Source organism: Scatophagus argus, chromosome 17 (genome assembly GCF_020382885.2).
Source record: "Scatophagus argus isolate fScaArg1 chromosome 17, fScaArg1.pri, whole genome shotgun sequence".
In the NCBI taxonomy this organism is placed as follows: Eukaryota; Metazoa; Chordata; class Actinopteri; family Scatophagidae; genus Scatophagus; species Scatophagus argus.
In genome coordinates this window covers 10,754,906-10,774,082 of record NC_058509.1, presented here as the reverse complement: position 1 = coordinate 10,774,082, position 19,177 = coordinate 10,754,906, and the positions used below count along the sequence as shown (strand labels likewise).

General features: G+C 40.2%; 1 protein-coding gene across 2 annotated transcripts; it reads left to right on the top strand.

Annotated features, from left to right (window-relative positions):
• The first annotated feature begins 1,853 nt into the window (after positions 1-1,853).
• cibar1 (CBY1 interacting BAR domain containing 1) lies at positions 1,854-8,180 on the top strand. Of its 2 annotated transcripts, XM_046418374.1 has the most exons (9): positions 1,854-2,022; positions 2,611-2,845; positions 2,961-3,029; positions 4,279-4,380; positions 4,738-4,743; positions 5,277-5,381; positions 5,670-5,783; positions 6,680-6,799; positions 7,727-8,180. In XM_046418374.1, the coding sequence occupies exons 1-9, from the start codon at positions 1,994-1,996 to the stop codon at positions 7,853-7,855; spliced, it is 909 nt and encodes a 302-aa protein (XP_046274330.1). In that variant the 5' UTR covers positions 1,854-1,993; the 3' UTR covers positions 7,856-8,180. The 2 variants fall into 2 exon arrangements, with proteins under 2 accessions (XP_046274330.1, XP_046274331.1); XM_046418375.1 differs by lacking the exon at positions 6,680-6,799.
• Positions 8,181-19,177: the final 10,997 nt, after the last annotated feature.

The following is a 19,177-nucleotide window of genomic DNA, read 5'->3' as shown; positions in this document are numbered from 1 at the left end:
GTAGTACAGAGAGGTTGAATTTAGGATACTATCATGCCATTAAATGTCCTCATTTAAAATTTGTTGGTAGTTTTGATTAAAAAGGCACACAAACACATGGTGTAACGACCCATCAGCTGCAGCAGAGGACGGTTATATCAGAAGCATTTAACAAAAAATGAACCTATACCAGCATCAGCTGCACCAGAGAGTTTAAACCAGATCCTCTTGGGATTCCGGGCACACAGCTCAATGCAATGACCGTGTTTTACATCGCCAATCTGTTACAGTGGGATCTCCCCTGCTTCAATCCCATGGATGATTAAGCGTGATAATTAAGGTTTTTGGACATTTTCCACAGAGGAGCAGACGTGGCAGCTGGTGACATTCATGCATTCCCAAACACAGAGGAGGGAATTACAATGAGGCCTCCATTCATTTCAGTGATCACAAAGTCTGCTCTTGGCACCATTTCAAAAACAGTCAAGCTGTTGTTGAAAAGGACTATTTGTGGCCCTCTTTGTTGCAATGTAGGCAATGTACCTTGATCTATTTGGGGAATTATAGAAACCATATTGAGCAGCCAAATATTTGTTTGGGTTTTTTTCAGCATGGATATTCACTTCCTATTGCCCAGACAGAAAGTAAAAACAGAGACTATCAAATCACTTGTTTCATATTATGGTTAATGTCTCCAGTAGGTATGGCACAATATTATGGATTTAACAATTACCCTTACAGCAAATCTTTTGTTAGCATGATATGAGTTGGACTTTTAGATGTAGGCTCAGGTGCACAAGAATTTATCAGTGAGATCAAACTGACCAAATCAAGAGCTCTATTTAGCTTCAAATATTCCTTTTTATGAAAGCCTATCAATAATGACATTATCTGTCCATAATGTTTATGTTGCTGTGGAGGAAAGTGAAGAGATTAATACCTGCGGCGACAGGTCTCAAAAACCCTGTCAGAAACACCTCAGTGAACCAAGTAAATACTTATTACATGTTGGTGTTGGATGAATGGGAGATTTAAGACAATAAAAACATCATTACTGATTTCAAGGCCTTATCCATGGAACAATGGGCTGGGGAAACCTGACGGGAAGTTAGTTATGATTATGATTGCATTCGCCCTGACTGAGAAGCTACACTGACAGATTTATACTCTTCAGCCTCGAAACAAGGACGTTTCTAACCAAAGACAGTACAGAGTGCAGACAATACTGTTGTAGTAAGGAGGAAGCTTATTTCTTAATAGATAAAATGAAAGACGTATTCAGATGCACCACGCTATAAAAATAGGTTTTGAATAAAAGTGTTGTACAAATACAATCCAGTCTGGTCTTATCAGCAAAAGAGCCTATAATCAAATTAGCCAGAGTCCCTTCAAAAGCAGCTGTATTTGTTATTGTTTCTGATAGAACAACACGTTTAGTCCAATGAACACAGCATAATTTTGGACGCTTTATAACCCACTTTTTGCGTAGTTTTTGCAATGCATCATAATGTTGATCATGTTAAGTATGAAAGATCTACAATCTTAATCTTCTAAACAGCTACTAAATAAAAATCTCTAATTAAAGTGGAATAAAAAAGTTCAATATTCTGAAATTTAATGTCAAAGCATTAGGTAGCACAAAATGGGAAAAGATGACTAGTCCTTGGTTTGCTTGCATGCATGCATACTTACATATATACATACATACATATATATATAAATATGTTTCGTTACTATCCATCAGTGTTTAGGCTATATCACAGAGATAAGCAAACCACAAGCAAAGCTATCAAAACAAGCTCTGTAGCCTTTAACTTTTAAAGGAAAAGGGGAAAAAAAAAATCACTCAATCTCCCATAATGCTTCCCTCAAGCGGAAATGACGGAGACTCCATGGAAACGGCAGACTGGCGTGCTAGCCAGAGAGAGAAGAAGCGGTTAGCTAGTGTTTGCGTGGCTTAAATTTGTATCCTGATAGACTTAACTAAACACATTTCGTTCTCCTTTCTGCAAAGATGAGTCGGACGCCGGACGCGCGAGCAAGGTACGAGTCAAACCGTTAACATGAACTGCAGGGGAAGTACTTGTTTGTGTACCCTGATTTAGCATTAGCGTTTTCAAAAAGCAACATCGCGAGAGCAGCGAGGATGTGATAAGTTAGCTAGCTGTCACTTAACGTATGTTTTCACGCTTTACACTAATCATAGATATAACCGGAAATGAATTTTTCTGTTAATCATCGGTAGAAGTAAATAAAAGTAAATATATGTCGTCTTTAGTGGACCAGGAACAGATGATCATCATTCCCAGATTGATTTCTCCACCAACCACAAAACGCAAAAACGAATAAACCAATTTCCGTTTATAATCTACAAAATAAAACCCAAACGCTGACGTTACCTCTTCAGAAAATGAGATTTACTTCAACAGTAACTAACAACACCCGTCAGGGAACAGCTTTGCTCTACTTAGCTGGCCATCAATAGTGATGAAATAATAGGCTTTCTTTCTTTACATTACTTGTGTTTGTTTACAGTTTACAGAAACGTTTAGCTTGTATATAGATATTATATGTTGTTGGTCATTGTTGCTTTTTATATATATTTATACACATCTCCTTCCCGCTCTTCAGGGACAGCCAGACAAGAAAGATCCAGGAAAACATCACCACTGTGGAGAAACATTTTGGAGAGATGTGCCAAGTGTTTGCTGCCTATGTCCGTAAAACAGCCAGACTACGAGACAAGGCGGATATCCTGGTTCGGGAAATTAGCTTATATGCAGACACAGAAACACCAAACCTGAAGAGGGGTATGAAGCAGTTTGCTGACCATCTGGCCAAGATTGAAGACTATCGCCAAGCTGAGGTAGAACTTCAGTGGTTTATTTCCTGCTGGTTTGTCTTCATTCAAAATTTCATATTCACAACCACAGTTTAAATGTTATGGGTAAGAGAGAACCATGAAATTATTTGTCTTACAGGTGGAAAGACTCGAAGCCAAAGTAATAGAGCCATTAAAAAGCTACGGAGCTGTAGTGAAACGTAAAAGAGTAAGTGTTGCTGTGATTTTGCAACTACAGTGATTCCAAATTAATCCACTTTCCAGTTGCATTTATTGTAAAATTAGTACAACGACTTCTCAATGATTGGCAATAGTGTTTAAATATATTAACTTTTTGTGTACTTTACACTACAGAACACTAACATTACTTTTCTTATTATTACTTATTAAGATATTATATTTTAAACACAGTTACACAGCTTCTGGTGACATAAAAGGTCACCAAAAATGTCAACCAAATAAGATAAGATAATTCTTTTTTAGCCCCGTAAGTGGGAAATTGAAAGACTATTTTTCACACTAGCGTCCCTCAGTTACGATTAGTGGATGGATTAATTTTTGCACAGATTTGTTTCAGGGACTCAGTAAGTAGATACAGATCCTTGTAGTAGAGTTACATGACTAAGGATTATTGCACAATTATTACTACATATTTATTGCATTTTGCACAGGTCTGGCATGACCATTTTGTCCCATTATTGCACATATGGATGATAAAATGGTTTACTCTCCTCTCCTGCCTTGGCCCCTATCCATATAGTTGTATTTCAGGTCCATATAAATTACTGCAGCTATTTGGAAAGTCACATGTCAAAATTAAATGTGCTCATTCCTTCAGTGCTGCAGCAGTTGTGTCACCAAAATAGGAGCTTAGGATGTTGACAGGGAATCAAAGCAATTTAATGTCTGTTTTACTACCACAGAATGGCCACACGGGGACAGCATTGACATAATGATTAAATTCCTGTAACACATCAGCTTTTCCTTGTGCCATGATCACAAGTTCAATGTTTGGAGTCATACACTGCCATACATTGTTCCAGTAAATGATCAAATTAGTCATGTCACCTTGTGTTGTCCTGTCGTCCACATTTGCCAACAACTTTCAAAAGAGTACCTATTTTTCTTTTCTTCTTTTTAAAACTAAAACACTTTCAAACTGCAGATCTACCAGATCACAAATAAGGTGCCAGATTGAGACAGAGAATATGCCAAAATGTTACTGATTATGTCCAAATGCAGTTATTGAGTATATCTTGAATATATCTTATCTTTAACATTAATTGCTGTGTCAGAATAACAACAACATCTGATCTGGAACCAGTGAGTTACATCGCTTATTTGTTAGATTGTATCCTTAAGTATTTGAAGAACTGACACAAATTTACTAATAATTTACTATCCTTGTTAATCTCATAATGACAACTTTGTCTTTGTGTGCTTGTGCATCAATGCAGGAGGATCTGAAGACAACTCAGAGTGCCAGAAACAGAGAGGCCAAACAGATGGCCCAGCTTGAGAGGACCAGACAGAGAAACCCCTCAGACAGGCAGATCATTGTATCCTTGTCTTGTTTCTCAAATTCTCTAATACCAAACAGACAAAAACTTAATGTGACAACAGACAGCTATTTAGTTTGTTGTCCAGGTAACATCTTGGATACAGCTTAATTGTTAACTATTGATATTAATTCATGTCAAAACAGGAAATTAAATTTGGATCATTTTGAATGTTTATCTTGTCCACTTTGAAAAGGTTTGCTTCACAGTCTGTTTCAATCCATTTGATGAAAGAACAGTATGTGATCCAGCTGCAGTGTGTCGATCGGGATCCACGTGCGGAAGTGGGGAAAACACACAATAGCAGCCTAATGTTTTTTGGGTTTTTTTGAAGTATTTCCTTGACCAGTTCTTCAGTCTCAGGTGTGTCTTGTGTAATCTGTGCATCTCATCACTGGTGATGTGTGACCACAAAGATGTTCACCCAATTCAGAATTATTTTTAAGAGGAAATGAAACAAGGAAGTGTGCCAACAGAATTTAATCACTGTGTGGATTTGTTGTTTTTGTTTTGTTTTTTGTTTTTTTAACCAATGCTTGGTTGTCAAATGTCAGTGCCAAACATGGTTTCATTTTCACCACTATCTATATGTGAAGCCCATCACAGAGGTTGTTTGTAACACACTCACAAACCCTCTGCAGCGTCTCCACAACAAGAAGGTGTTTAGTCAATTTCAGACCAGTTCTACATGGGCCAACATGTAAACTTCCCACATGCTCATTTTATGTAGCTCCTCTTGTCTCTCTGTGTGTAGTTAAGTTAGTGTTAAAATTGCAGCAGCTATTATCTACCCTCCCTGTAGAAACATGAAGGGCTTTTGCAAATAGGTGGAGCAGGTGGGACTGCAGGTGTGAATCTTGCTTTTCTCTAAAATTTTATCTTTGTTCTCCCATAAGGCTGAAAGTGAGCTCCAGAGAGCCACCATGGATGCCACACGGACCACCAGGCAGCTGGAGGAGACTATAGACGAGTTTGAGAAGCAGAAGATCCGGGACATCAAGGTCTGCTGCTATGAGCATCTATTCACCTCAAAATAAGAAGTACAATTACAATGGTGGGAAGTACAAGTCAGTTGAACAGTGAAGTTAAACCGGACAGTGATAATTTACAGTGTCTTTTTAACACCAGCCCACTCCTCTCAGTCCTCCTTCAGTTGATTGAAAATATTCTTCTTTTGTCATTTCATAACTGTTTTCTTGTGTTTTGTGTCCACCAGACAGTTGTGATTGTTTAAATATTGCCAGAGCCTATTCACTGCTGAAATATAGTCCCTGTCTTTCCATCTATAGAAAATCTTTGGGGACTTTGTGACAGTGGAGATGTCATTCCATGCCAAGGCATTGGAGGTGTACACCTTGGCCTACCAGAGCATTCAAAGTGTGGATGAGGAGGAGGACCTGGAGGTAGGCTGATGATCTGCCCAGTCTTAACAACCAGCCAACCAGCATTAGTGCATTTCTGTTTAGGATTGAAGTCTCACTGTGGGGAAAAGGATATGTATTTAAATGTGACAGTGTACAGGGAGGAAAAGCTGATCAGGCTCTATGTACACCCTCTGCTGTTACCTTGATTAACCTAATGGTTATTTAGCGAATCCTATCATTGAGCTATCATTGAGTTTTGCACTCATTACTCACTGACTCATTGCTCACAGTCCACACCCTTTAACTGGTGTAACTTTGAAGTAACATGCAGCAGGTTCTTCACAATCATGCTACCTATTTTCTTCCATTGGGTCGGTGAGGCATGCCGAACTATTTTAAGAGACCCAAGTCTGTAGTGAGAAAACAAATGATCAACAATAAAAAGAGCAAGGTTCTTCCTGTAGATGCCCTTCTGCTATTTTTCTCCACCCCTCACCATCTCATCTGTGTGTTTTTGCACTGAATCATCTCCCTTCCATTCACACTGAAGTGAAACTCCTCATCCAGACAAGGCTGTTTTTCAATGACTCATAGAACAATGCACGGCAGATTGAATCATTCGAAAAAGGCACGATGACAGGCATGAAGATAATCCTGATCGAGAATTCTTGCGGAAATTATTTTCAACACACTGAAAACTATCGTTGTGGTTTAACTGTCAGTTTGCTGTGTTATCAGAGGCTTACCTGCTGAGCTGCTTTGTTTATGTGACCAAAGAAAGATTACTAGCCCAGTTATGTATGTGTATATATATCTACAGTCATTTCTTTTAAATTCATGGTAATCTTTTATTCTGTGCTAGATGGCCATTGCTTCCATTGCTTCCATTCCACTGTTTTTCTTTGGAAAAATATAGCGCCTACTGTCTTTGACAGGTGTTCAGAAGTTCACTACACCCTCCTGACTACCAGTCACGCTTAGACATAGTGCGAGCTAATTCCAAAACCTCCCTTGATCGGACCGGGTCCTTCTTGAGTACATCAGGGACTTTACAGGTAAGATGCTGTACACAGACAGTGGGCAGATGCTCTACTGCAAAAACTAGAGTTTCCACAAAAAGTCCGTGGTCGAAGACCTTTCTGTTATGGTGTTCTTTTTTTTATCTTTGACAGAACCTCAGTAATCTTCCTCATACCAACAGAAGCTGGTGTTGAATAACTCTGAGTCTTATCAGTCATGCAACTGTTTATGCACAGCATCATCCCAGCTATCATTCAGTTTGAATTCCCACACGTGTCATTACATGTCAGCAACATCAGGCATCTCTTCCTACATTCTGTTTGCTCATGCATATAAATAGTGTTATCACACTAATCTATGACCTGTTAAATGTCTGAACATACAGTTGTTACTTTCTCACTGAATAAGGAGTAACATTCAATATCTTTGAAGAACTGTCTTCTTTAGGTCTCATAGGGTGTGCTCATCTTGTGTTTTGTGCCTAGAGATGTTCAGATTGCCCTCAGAGACAGATTGTCTCAAATGTGTCTTGCGCCACAGCTTGAGATCATACTTTGCTTCGAAAATCAGATTTGATATTATCTGCTGAACAAGAAACAAACTTGCAGTCAGGTGTACAGAAGAGTGGATTGCAAAATCCTGTTTGCATACTGAGATGCAATAATGCAACAATGTTCCCACAGAAAGTCTCGTTCTTACATCGCCCGCATGCCACCATACTAACTTAAAATTCCATCAACATGAAACATGTTGATGTTCATGTAGTGTCGTACTATAAATATGGACAAATGTATTTGGGGTGTGTGTACATATGTGTACCTGTAATGTCTCAGCTCTTAATCACAACCCCAGCAAAAGAGAAATGTTGAGGAGACAAACGGCTCCACGGAAGCACCAATTGTACTTAATGACTGCCTGGTAAGTGTTTTCATTGAACAGTCACTGTTTATTTGTTGTCTCAGCAACAAAGGGCTTTCGGTCGACAGACAAGGAGAGAGGACGAGGAAGAGGATGATGAAGAAGATGAAGCTGAATCTGAAGAGGAGGAGGATGATGAGGATGAAGAGGAGGACACAGATGATGAAAATTAACCTTTTTTGTTTGTTTTGTCTTGCTTTGTGTGTATTTGAAATTAAAAAAAAAAAAAGACTTGCAGAAGAAATATTACCGTTTCATAATATATTGAAAGAAAAGCTGTGTCATTGCCAAAATCACCTCACGCTGGTGGTCTGAACAGTATTGTAGTCCAAGCGTGTTGTAGTTGTCATGCTTTGTCCTTTACTAACATTTGTCCCATTTTTATATAACACCAGAGGCCAAAATGCTCATTAAATATTTACTTGTATTATACTGTTAGTGAATTTTGTTGCATTTTTATTGTTATTCATCTTTATAAATAAAAAGAAAAGTGGGTTTTCACATTTTGCATTGCTCCAGTGAAATGCTGTTCTATAATAAGTACATGGTGTACCCTTAGTCACTTTGCATAGAAATGCCAGCAGAGAGGCTGATTGTTATTTTAGAAATTGTTCAGAGTGTGAATCAGTCTAAGTGACAGTAGTTACGTGACGACTGCTGTTGACTCATCTCTTCCACAGCATAAGTGGTACAAATGAAGCCGGGGACATTTTGCACTGCACTGTCTGTCTGTCAGGATATATACTGTATATATGTGTTGTCTGTCACAGTGGAGGCTGCTGCTGCTATTGCCTCTGTGTCAGATGATGGCTCCTATGTCTCTCTTGCATGAGTCATTCAACACATTTGTTCATGACATGTTGAATACTTTTCCTCTCTTGTACACCCAGACATTACAGGTTTACATTAGAATAAGCATGCATTTGCACATGCACGCAAAGAGCAAGATTTTTTCATTTAAGTGTAAGGGCTACCAAAACCTCCCTCACAGCAGCAATGATTATAAAGTGTGAAAAAAAGCCGTGTAGGTGATGTGTCATCGGTCCTCTGCGCAAAAACACCTTAATGCATAAAGGTTAATGTGTATGCAAACACAGTCACACCAACATGCACTCACACACCAGTTTGGCTATGGTGTGCTGTGGACCTGAATGGCCTGTGTTGCAATGAGTCATCACCTATAAAGTGTGTGTTTGTGCAAGTGAGTCAGTGACTTTTTCCAATCGCAGATAAACCTAAAGGCTCCACTCCCTGATCACAGAGTAGAAGAATGGATGGTGACTGGCAAGAAAAAAAAACACATATGAAAGAATCACATGTGGCAAGTGGTAAAAGAGAGACCAGCCTTCATGTTAGCCAAGAGTCAAAGGTACAAAAGGAAGCAAGGTTTAGTTATGAGTCACAGGCTGTAAAAAACAAAGGCTGAAAAACAAACAAGGATATCCATGTTAAGAACCAGATGTGAAGAGAAAGGAGGAGGCATATGGGAGGAAGGAGGGACAGTTGAGAGAGGTCGGTCATAACCCCAGGTCCTTATCGTTGACTCTGACTCATTACCCCTCAGCATCACGCCACTCCTATCAAATCCGTCACCAACGGCACACGTCAACCCCTGCACAGCCTCATGCAGCTGCTTTCATATGCACAACCGATCTTACTTTGCCAGAAGCCCTCTGGTGTGCCACAGGGTTTCTTCCTTGAACATCAAACTGATTTCTCTCTTCAAATAGGGTTCACCGGGTCTCTTCCATAACCACTAAAAAAATGCAGCTATTTGCACCTGGAATTGTCACAATTAAACTAAAAAAGCAAAGAAATGAAAAAGTTTTTTCCAGGATTGTGAAATGCTGGGGCCCAGTTGGTGAGATTGTTAGCTTCCTCAAAGCTGCCACCAGAGGGTGATGTTTAAAAGTCTTCTTACCTGGCTTTTTTAATTTGGGGAACTGGCATGAAGACATTATGTTCTTTTGGACCTCTGGGTAGCTGCAGTGTGTGTCATTTGTTATCAAAGGCAGATTGGATGTATTTAAAGACACAAAACTGAGCTTTTATCTACGCGATTAAAACATATGGATATGTAATGTATTTTTAGCAATTAAAACTTGATTTGACTCAATGACTCAATCATTTTGGCCTCCACCCTCATGAGAGCACAGTTTTGCAGACAGTAACAATAGAAACTGGTTGAGCCTGGGATGATTCCATCAGTGCATGCAAATGGGTCATCAGTGTTTTTGATCCATAGCTGGCATCCACCATATCAGCTAATGTTTTGTGTCTGCTTTGCCAGAGTAGAACCGTGAAACAGGTGAGGATTCAATACTTCAGACACAGATATATAAGACATGCCTCAATATTACATTTTAAGAACACACCTTTCCGTATTTTCCTCCTCCTAAAGCTGCAAGCGCTCTGTTATGAGAATGTATACAAGAATGATTCATTGGTCGATCCTAATGGAGTCAGTATCTGTGGTGCAGAACCCCATGACTGGCTCTCTTATAGATCTGACACAAAGAGGTGAGGAATCCCTCCTCTCCCCTTCTGACTCATCTGCCGTCATCCCCAATGGCAAGTGTGTGCGTGTGTGTGTGTGTCTGACTGAAGGCAAAAAGACATGAAAGAAAGTGTCTTCTTCGTATATGCGTGAATAAAACTCCTCAATCTTATTTGTGCAGGCGTGTATTGCCAAAGGAAATATTGTGTGTGTGTGTGTGTGTAGGCACTGTGTGTGAAAGTGTATGTACAGTACATGCATACGGTATATATGGGCATATGTGCCACAGAGTCCTACAGTACAGCTGTTTGGAATATTAAACACAGTGCCATGCTGGCGGCTGTTATAAAATCGAGAGGCAGCATAGCCAAAGTGTGACTCACACACTGACTCACTGACAGCGCTGCCGTGGCGTGTGTATGTTTGTGTATGTGTGTGTGTGTGTCTCACTCACTCTCTGTGGTTCCTCTAGCAGACCTGTTGTGTGTTGCCGGTGTTCGAAGAACTCTGAACCCTGCCACAGTCCCTAGATTTCACACCAGCAAAACAGGTTACATATGCGTCTGTGTGTGAATGCCTGCCCCCCCCCCACTCCTATTATAGCATATGTGTGTGTATCTGCAACAGTGAGACAAAACATCCACTCGTAGCCATTGTCATACTGAACGCTAGAAAAGTGGAAAATAATGAAACACTATTCCTTTCCCAAAAGGATTTTAATGACAAAAGCAAGTGCAAACTAGCAATGGGCCAGTTAGTATTTATAACTACAACAGGGATACAAACAACAGAACAAAAATTAAACAAGGGGGAACTCAGCAACAGATATTAATTCCTCCGAAAGAGGATCACAATGTATTCATATTATAATCTTTAAAACAGAAATGTTTTAGAAAGACTCTCTGTTTAAATATTTAGGTGAAAAGAGGCTGAAGATAAAGAATATCTCTGTCAGAAGAAAGTTGTTGACTCTTTTGTGTGTGTGTGTGTGTGTGTGTGTGTGCGTGTTTAAGCAACATGTGTGACTACAGAAGTGCTGTATGTGTGCTCCCAGTCACGTGTTTGCTATTACCAACACAGGAGACCTCAAGCTGCTGGGGAATGTTTTCTCAACATGTATACAGCCACCACTCATCCTCCCACTTCCATGATTTATGCACCCAACATGAAAGGCAGTGTACCTGTTGTCAGGAGCTGTAAGTCAAAACAGTTATTGTACAGTATCTGCCTCACATTCCAGAACCGCAGGTACAAACGTAAATCAAGCGATGTGTGCACTTTAAACAAACGTATGGTATTGTAAATCTGCATGTGCATGGGTACGTGTCGACATTGTGCCGCTGCGCTGCACTGCACCATATATTATCTATTGATGATTAGGCAGAAAGTGACTTCTTATTTACTTTCCAGCACGTGATAGCGGCATCAGCTGGATATCCCCCATTCAGCATAAATCTGTGTTTGCAAAGAAGAGGGAAGTGAGAAACCTGGTGTGTAGGTGTGTGGGGTGGTGTTCTCTACAGACTGATTTTGACCTATAGTCATATCTCAACTCATGTATCCTCACAGAAATAAAATGAAAGGCCAACAGTGCTTGTAAAAGGGATTATTTTCCCAGTTAGAGTTTCTCTTGCACTGTGGTTATAACATTTAAAGGTCACATTCATAGTTAACATTAGAGGTCTGGTTATAACTCCAAATTTTCTGTTGCGCAGAATAATGGAAGCACATGTTATGTCTGACAGTCAAGTCATGTTTATGTGCTTCAGCTTCCTGTGTGTGTGTTTTGCAAGTATCTATTATTTGTTGGACCTGATATCAAGCTCAGGCTTCATACTTGGTTTGCCAACTCACCCCCTCCACCCCATGGCTGTTGTTAATGATTTCGAAATCATCCGTTTTCAAAGGAATGGGAAGGAGAGAGAGAGACAGAGCGAGAGAGAGAGCGCACACTTGCCTTTATGTATTGCGCAAAAAAGGGCTTATCAGACAGAGCCGTGTTGTGATCAGCGAGGGAGGCCTTGGCTCGGGCCTGTTCAGGAGCTTGCTGTCGCTTCAGCCTTGGCGTGTAGCTCCGTGTGTCCGTGTGTGTGTGAGTGTGTGTTTGCGCTTCTGTGTTGGCTTTGTTTTTCTGTCCTGTGCCTCCCATCAGCCAGTGGCCTGGTATCAATGGGTCCTTATGAGCCTGTTTGTGTGTTGGCCAGTTCTGCCCAGAGAGCAGCAAGTGTGTTTACAGTTGATCAACCACTTCCTTGTATAACTCAACACTCCTATCAGCCATAACTTGCAACCCATTAGCCTGACCATCTCGCTGCTGCAATCCATTACAATATCAAACTATTTTTATGAACTTTAACTCCATAAACATTTTCTGAACCTTGGCCACAGATTCACTTTGAGTTATTCTACTGCTGATACTCTGATGTTCTCAGTACTGCTGAAAAGGATAACTTAAGCTCAGCTTTTTCCAGCTGCTCTGTGCTTTGCATTTAACTTAAAATTGGCATTTATTTAAAGTAGTTTGGACTGCAGTCAGTGTTTGTTGCCCACTCAGTAACAGATCATAATGTGAGTCAGGAGCAGAAAGACAAGACAGGCAGAACGCATGCTGACTCTTCTTTGTTGTTCATCTTACATTCATAATAGAGCCAAGACTGACACAAGGAAGAAATGCAATGAATACGGTAGTACCAGAGACATATATTGTTCAAATTTACAGCATGAACAAGTATTATGTAAAGAGAAGCTTCATTTTTAGAAAAAAGGAAAATATTTATTGTGAGTAATATTGTCTTCTCCCTGCAAACAGAAGGCAGAGGCTGCTGCAGTGTTCATGTCTCAGGTAAGTTATAATTCACAAGAACGTGTGAAGCTGCTGAACATGCACATCAGGTTGTGAGAACAGACAAAAATATTTATTTTTTTGTCTGTCCTCTTGCACAATAGAGACAGTATTCTTCTTCCACATTTTGTAAAATCTGAACAGACTGTTTCTTTTGAACTACCCCCTCCTTCCCACCCCCATGCATTTCCCCCAGGCTGAAAAATAAAGTTGAAACCAAAGACAAAATGTGACATGAGAAGCTGTCAGGCCCAGCTCGGGTCAACTGCAGGGGGTCAAATCTATGTCTGGAACCACAGAGTCACTGAGTGATGTGTTAAGTGTCTCTCAGGGACACTTTAGCACATGACAGCATGGTAAAAAGAGAGAACTGGGGGGTGGAGGGGGGTGCATTTACTATTTCTGCAAGGTTGACAAGAGTCCATCAGGCAAGCTGGTCCCTTGAGTACATCTCATCTCCTTTGTAGACTTTACTTACCTCTCCATGGTGCCTTACTGAGTGTCACACAACATGTCAAAACACAGGCAGGAAGCCAGTTACAGCCCTCTAACCTGTGTTTTGAAACTAGACACAAACACAGCATACAATATGAGTGTCAAAAAATGACAAACAAAAAAGAAGACACACAGCCACAGAGGACATGGACGCAAAAAAAAGTGTTCAAGTGTAAACAAATTCTTTCATCCACACACACACGCAGTCATGTTTCCATCACTTTTGGGGACATTACACAGACTTACATTAATTTCCTGGAGGCTTAACCACCACCTAATCATAACAATAACCATTACTTGCCTAATCCTAATCCTTACCTTAACCTAACTCTCACCTTAACCTAACTCTCACCTTAACCTAACTTTAAAGCAACTGTGAGGACTTGGATTTTGTCCCCATAAGTAAGGCCGGTCCCCACAATGTGACTGTGTAAACAGATTTTTGTCCCATAATTTCGGGAATATGCATCCACACACACACACACACACACACACACACACACACACACACACACACACACACACACACACACACACACACACACACAGTGGCTATGAGACAGCCTGGGAACAGCTAGTCCACTAATGAGGTCTATCCCATGAGGATTTAGTACTGCACAGAGGAATGCAGGCTCCCCGCTCTCATGACTGACCTGCCCTAACACACACACACACACACACAGACAAACACACACATAAACACACACAGATGGAGCTACTTTACTGTCCGAGAGCTGCCCTCTTACACATGAATGAGAATTGATAGAGGGCATCCAAGAATAGGATACTTGTAATTTGGTAGGTACTGTGTTAGAAACAAACATAACAAGCGCACTGGGGAATTTGACACTACTTTGAGACGAGAGCGAGTGCAGGCAGGAAGAAGAGGGGAATGGGCTGAGAAAACAGAATGAGAAGGAGAAATAAATAAACAAGGGTACAGAGGGGTCAGAGCTAAAGCAGTGCAGAGAGACTCTGAGTTATGAGGATATGAATCTCAGAGTTTTATTTGCACTTAACATTTGTTCCCTTGAATTGGCTCATGGTTTAGATGTGAAAGCCAACTTTAGTGAGTTTACTAGAACAGATCTGGTGTCTGAAGCAGACAGACCCTGTCACTGGTGGCCTGTTGACGGTGCCTGCTGCTAGCTGATAGACGGACAGCATGGGTGTTCAGCTCAGTCACGACTCTCTTGGAGAACACATAAGCAAGTTCATCACTGTTGAGTTAAAGTACAAGTTTGAGATTAATTACTTTATAAGAAAATTTTTTGAAAAAGCAGTGTGCCAGCAGTTGCATAGCCAACCCAAACTATTGGAAGTGTGAATTTATCATTTGAAAGTACACAAACTCTACTGTTGTCAGCTATGAATATAAACAATATTAAATTTCAGTGCGTGGATGAATTGATTTAAAATGGACCTTTGTGGTTAAATTAAACTAATTTAAATTCCAAATCTACTATTACTGTTTTGTGAGATGTTTGGTATTTCTGTTCAGACAGTATATAAAATGTATGAACCCCTGGTAGATCAAGTCTTAGAGCCTGCTTTGGCAGTGCTAGCTGCTCTTTGAGGCTCTATTTAGGTTTTGCTTGGGGCTAAATGTTATCATAAACATACTTACATGAGTACTTACTTACCTAAACAAAATTACAGATGAGGTTAATGTCAACATTAATTATTTTGAAGGTATTTGGTCACATTTTGACCTGGTGATGGGACTAGATGCTGTTAAGGGTTCACCAAAACAGGGTTCAACAAATCACCTGTGCCACATGTCATGGCAACCCATGCAAGTAGATTTTGAGGCAATTCACAGGATCACCAAAGTCACACACATGGGCCCCATGAATGTCTCACAACAATCTATAGTTGTTGAGATACATCAGTCTAAAGTGGTGGAACAACATACCAACTGTCCAACACTGCTATCTCTAGAGCCACGTCGTTAGTGTGGCTAGTGGATCACAAGTGTGTAAAATTTAAAGGTTATATCCCATATTTTAGACCTCTCTTGTCAGTACAGTGTTTTGGCATAGATGCAGTAATTATGACTGGCTTTATTAACTCTATATACCAAAGTCTGTGTGCTGACGACTACCCTACAAATGACGGTATGCAATCACTGTGCACCCATCCCTAGAAATAAACAGTGGGTCGTTGCTAATCGTCCCTGTGTCAGCCATGCTTAACACCGTGTCACAGCCAACACGCACGCTGCATGCCTCACAGGCCTTTGTTTTGGAAAATATGGCAGGGGTTGCTATGGAGCTTGTGTTTGATCTATTGTAATTAAGCAAGTCCATTGATTGCACAATTCTTCTCGTTGGCTCCTCTCCATCAACAGGCAGCCCTTACTGGACGTCTCAGCAAACACCACATAAACCACTGTTTATGCAGTTGCTTCCCCACCATGATTTGTTCTTCCATGGCCTAACAGTGATGAAAGGAGCACAGGAAGTGAAGAGAAGGCAGTGTAATAAGGATCACGAGAGGATTAATCAAAGCTGAGTTTTAATGTTTGAAATGGATTTTGAATTGATTTGACTCTGAGCTCAACCTATGCAATGGCTATGGCTATGTGTGTGCATGTGTGCCAAATGAAGTGTGTCATATAAAATGCCTGATGAAGAAGTTTTTGTTTTGTGGTTGATTTGCTACTATGAATTTCTTAATCTGCAGTCTTAACCAAACCTAAACTTAAGCTTCAGGCAATCATGAAAAAGACATTTTCAGAAATCTTTGTTGAATCAGAGTCAATCAGAAGATCAGTACTTCATATCTGTGTACTAGCTACAGCCAACAGTCTCTTAGCTCAGCTTAGTATCAACACTTAAACAGCTAGCCTGGCTCTGTCCAAAGGCAACAAAATCTACTAAGCATTGCCAAAGCTCACTAATTAACACATAACATCGCTGTACAAAAATGTAAAATGGCAAATTGTGGTGATACAGGGGATATGTGCTGGACTAATAGCTTTAAAGGTGCTTGTAAGCTGATTTCTTTCACTGCTAAACAAAACCAGGCCAACTCTTAGTCCTTGATTCCAGTCTTGCTAAACTAACTATTTCTCTCGGCTGTTGCTTCAGATTTTATTTCCCAAAATAAAATCAGAAGTTATTTCCCAAAATGTGGAATTGTTCCTTCGGTTGCATGTTTAAGGAAATTACTGGTAATTAAACATTCTATTTTCATCTTTTTGTAGCCACAGTGTATTTCATAGCGGTAATTCCTCTAAAATTCACTCAGTCCGTTTCATACTGTGGACATTCTACAAAGTGACCACATCCCTCTGTAAATTTGTCCTTTGTCCTTTGGTAGTCCAGTCACTGTGTCCTGATGTATGTCATGCAGCCTGGTTTAAAGTCAATTAGCCCTGCTTCCCAACCCCAGGGGTGACAATCTGGGGCTCACATGTCCCATCAGGGCTGACCTTCACATGAGGGACTGAGCCAACACTCGCATATGGCCGAGCCTTGGGGTGGGAAACTGCCTACTATGGCCAAGGGCAGTACTGTGCATGAAAGGGTGTAGGGATGGGTACGATGGAGAGCTTTTATCTCTGTCTCACACAGATATGGCAACTCTTCTTTCTTTTATTTTTTAAGATACAGCAAGAGAAATTTAAACTGACAAGATAATTACAGCTGAGTTTGCACAGTGATGGGGAGTATGTTTATATGATAGAAGTGAAAGTGTGGGGATTTCCAGTTACATGAATTTCTACTACTTGTTCTCTCTTCTACTTGTTCTTTGAACCTGCTTGTAGAAAGGCCCAATACCCCTACAGCTAAATTTATATAACTGAATTTATACATAACTGCTGTTAAAGCTATTACATGGAATCCAAACGTAGACATAGTAGGCCCCATGACTTGAATCTGGACTTTCCCAGAGCTGTGAAAGTAACTTCTTTTTTTTTTTTTCATTTCTTTCTTTGTAATCCAAGGTGGATCAGGAGGGGTATATCCCCTGAAGCTACAACCAAGAACAACTCTACCATTCTGCATACTAGGTATTAAATATGGAGCAGAGGACCACCCATCATTAAGCTACTGGATATGAGGTGGTCCACCCAATCCAGCTAATCTGGACCAGATTTTCACAAATGCATATTTCAAGATGAATAACAAGTCCTAAAACCAGTTCTTCCATCAAAAAAGATTCCTGTGATGTATAATACAAACAAAGTTAAAACACGTAATCCTTAATACATCTTCACAACCTTTAAGGGGGTCACTAAGAAGGGACTTCTTATGAAACTAAGGCCTCCTCATGTTACAGTTCAGTAAAAGCATGGGAATAGGTGTGTGAGATGGTTCGGTGTAGCAAAACAAGGTGTTTCTAATTTGTGTCTGTTAAATTGAACTGAATGGAAAAACAATCAAGTAGTGCAGCAAATTGCCCAGGCTAGCAGTGTTTACTGCAGTTTGGGTGTGTGTCCCCAAGTGTGTGACTGTGTGTGTGTGTGCGTGCACGCATGAAATTCTGAAGTGCTGGTGGCTGCACAGTTGTGCAACAGCAGCCCATTTGCCCAAAGCAAATAGCAACATTCTAAGAAAGAGGAAAGGGGGGTTGTGCTTTAGCAATGATTTTGTGTATGTTTTTTTTCTTTATATTTTCCACCAATGTCATTCGCGTTTAATCTGTAGACCTTGCACAATTTTCTGTTACGTGTGATGTTGAGCAACATATTGATAAAGGTCACAAACAGTTGTGGCACTCCTTTCAAAAATACCTCATCGCAGCACACTGGGGCATGGATATGAATCCTATGTAAAACCTTTTCAATAGTGTTTAATTATTGTCTATAATGACAGGTTACCTGTGGTTTTGGGATACGTGAAAAGGTCATCTGTTTTGTACAAATGATTGCTAAATAGGTGTTGTCTCAACTTGTAAGAGCCTGTAAGTCTGCTTGCATTCCTGTTTAACCATAACCTCTGGAAGCCGCAGGTTTCCAGGTGAAAGCCTCAAGCTGAATTTTAAGTTGAAAAAAGTTGAAAAAAATAAAACCTATGGATTAAAATGACAAAAAAGCTAATACAGATATGATGTATTACAATGACTAAAATAAAATGTTTAACTAAACTAGAACAGCAAAGACCATCACCAGAAAAACTGAGTGGATCTACTAATTCTTACAAGCAAAGTCAGGTGACAGCATGTAGAGCAACAAAGTCTGCAAAGGTCCAAACAGACCTAGACTTTCATCCAGGAAACCACTGTTTAGGTCCCTTGTGACACCAGAAATTGACTCTAGCTTTAGCCCAAACCTTCAACTTTTCCTAACCAAACTACAATCATTTCACAACATTTAGCTCATGTCAACAAAGACTCGGTTCGGCAAAGATCTAGTCCACCTGTCCCTGGTACTCCTCAGTGATCATAATTTTAATAAATCGCATGAGAAGTAAGGGTTCTTTTATTTATTTATTCTAACCTACATCAAAACCTGACTCGACCGCAGCAAACAGGAAAGCGGAACACCTGTGTTGACAGACAAATATGAAGGGTGATGAAACAGATGTTTCAGTAACAAGGTAACCCTGTCAGCACCCAAGTCAACAATGAACTATGCATATGCGTGTTTATGTGTGCTTGTGTGTACTCATGAAGGGCTAATATCCTCTAAGCCTTCCTGGTAAATCTGTGTTT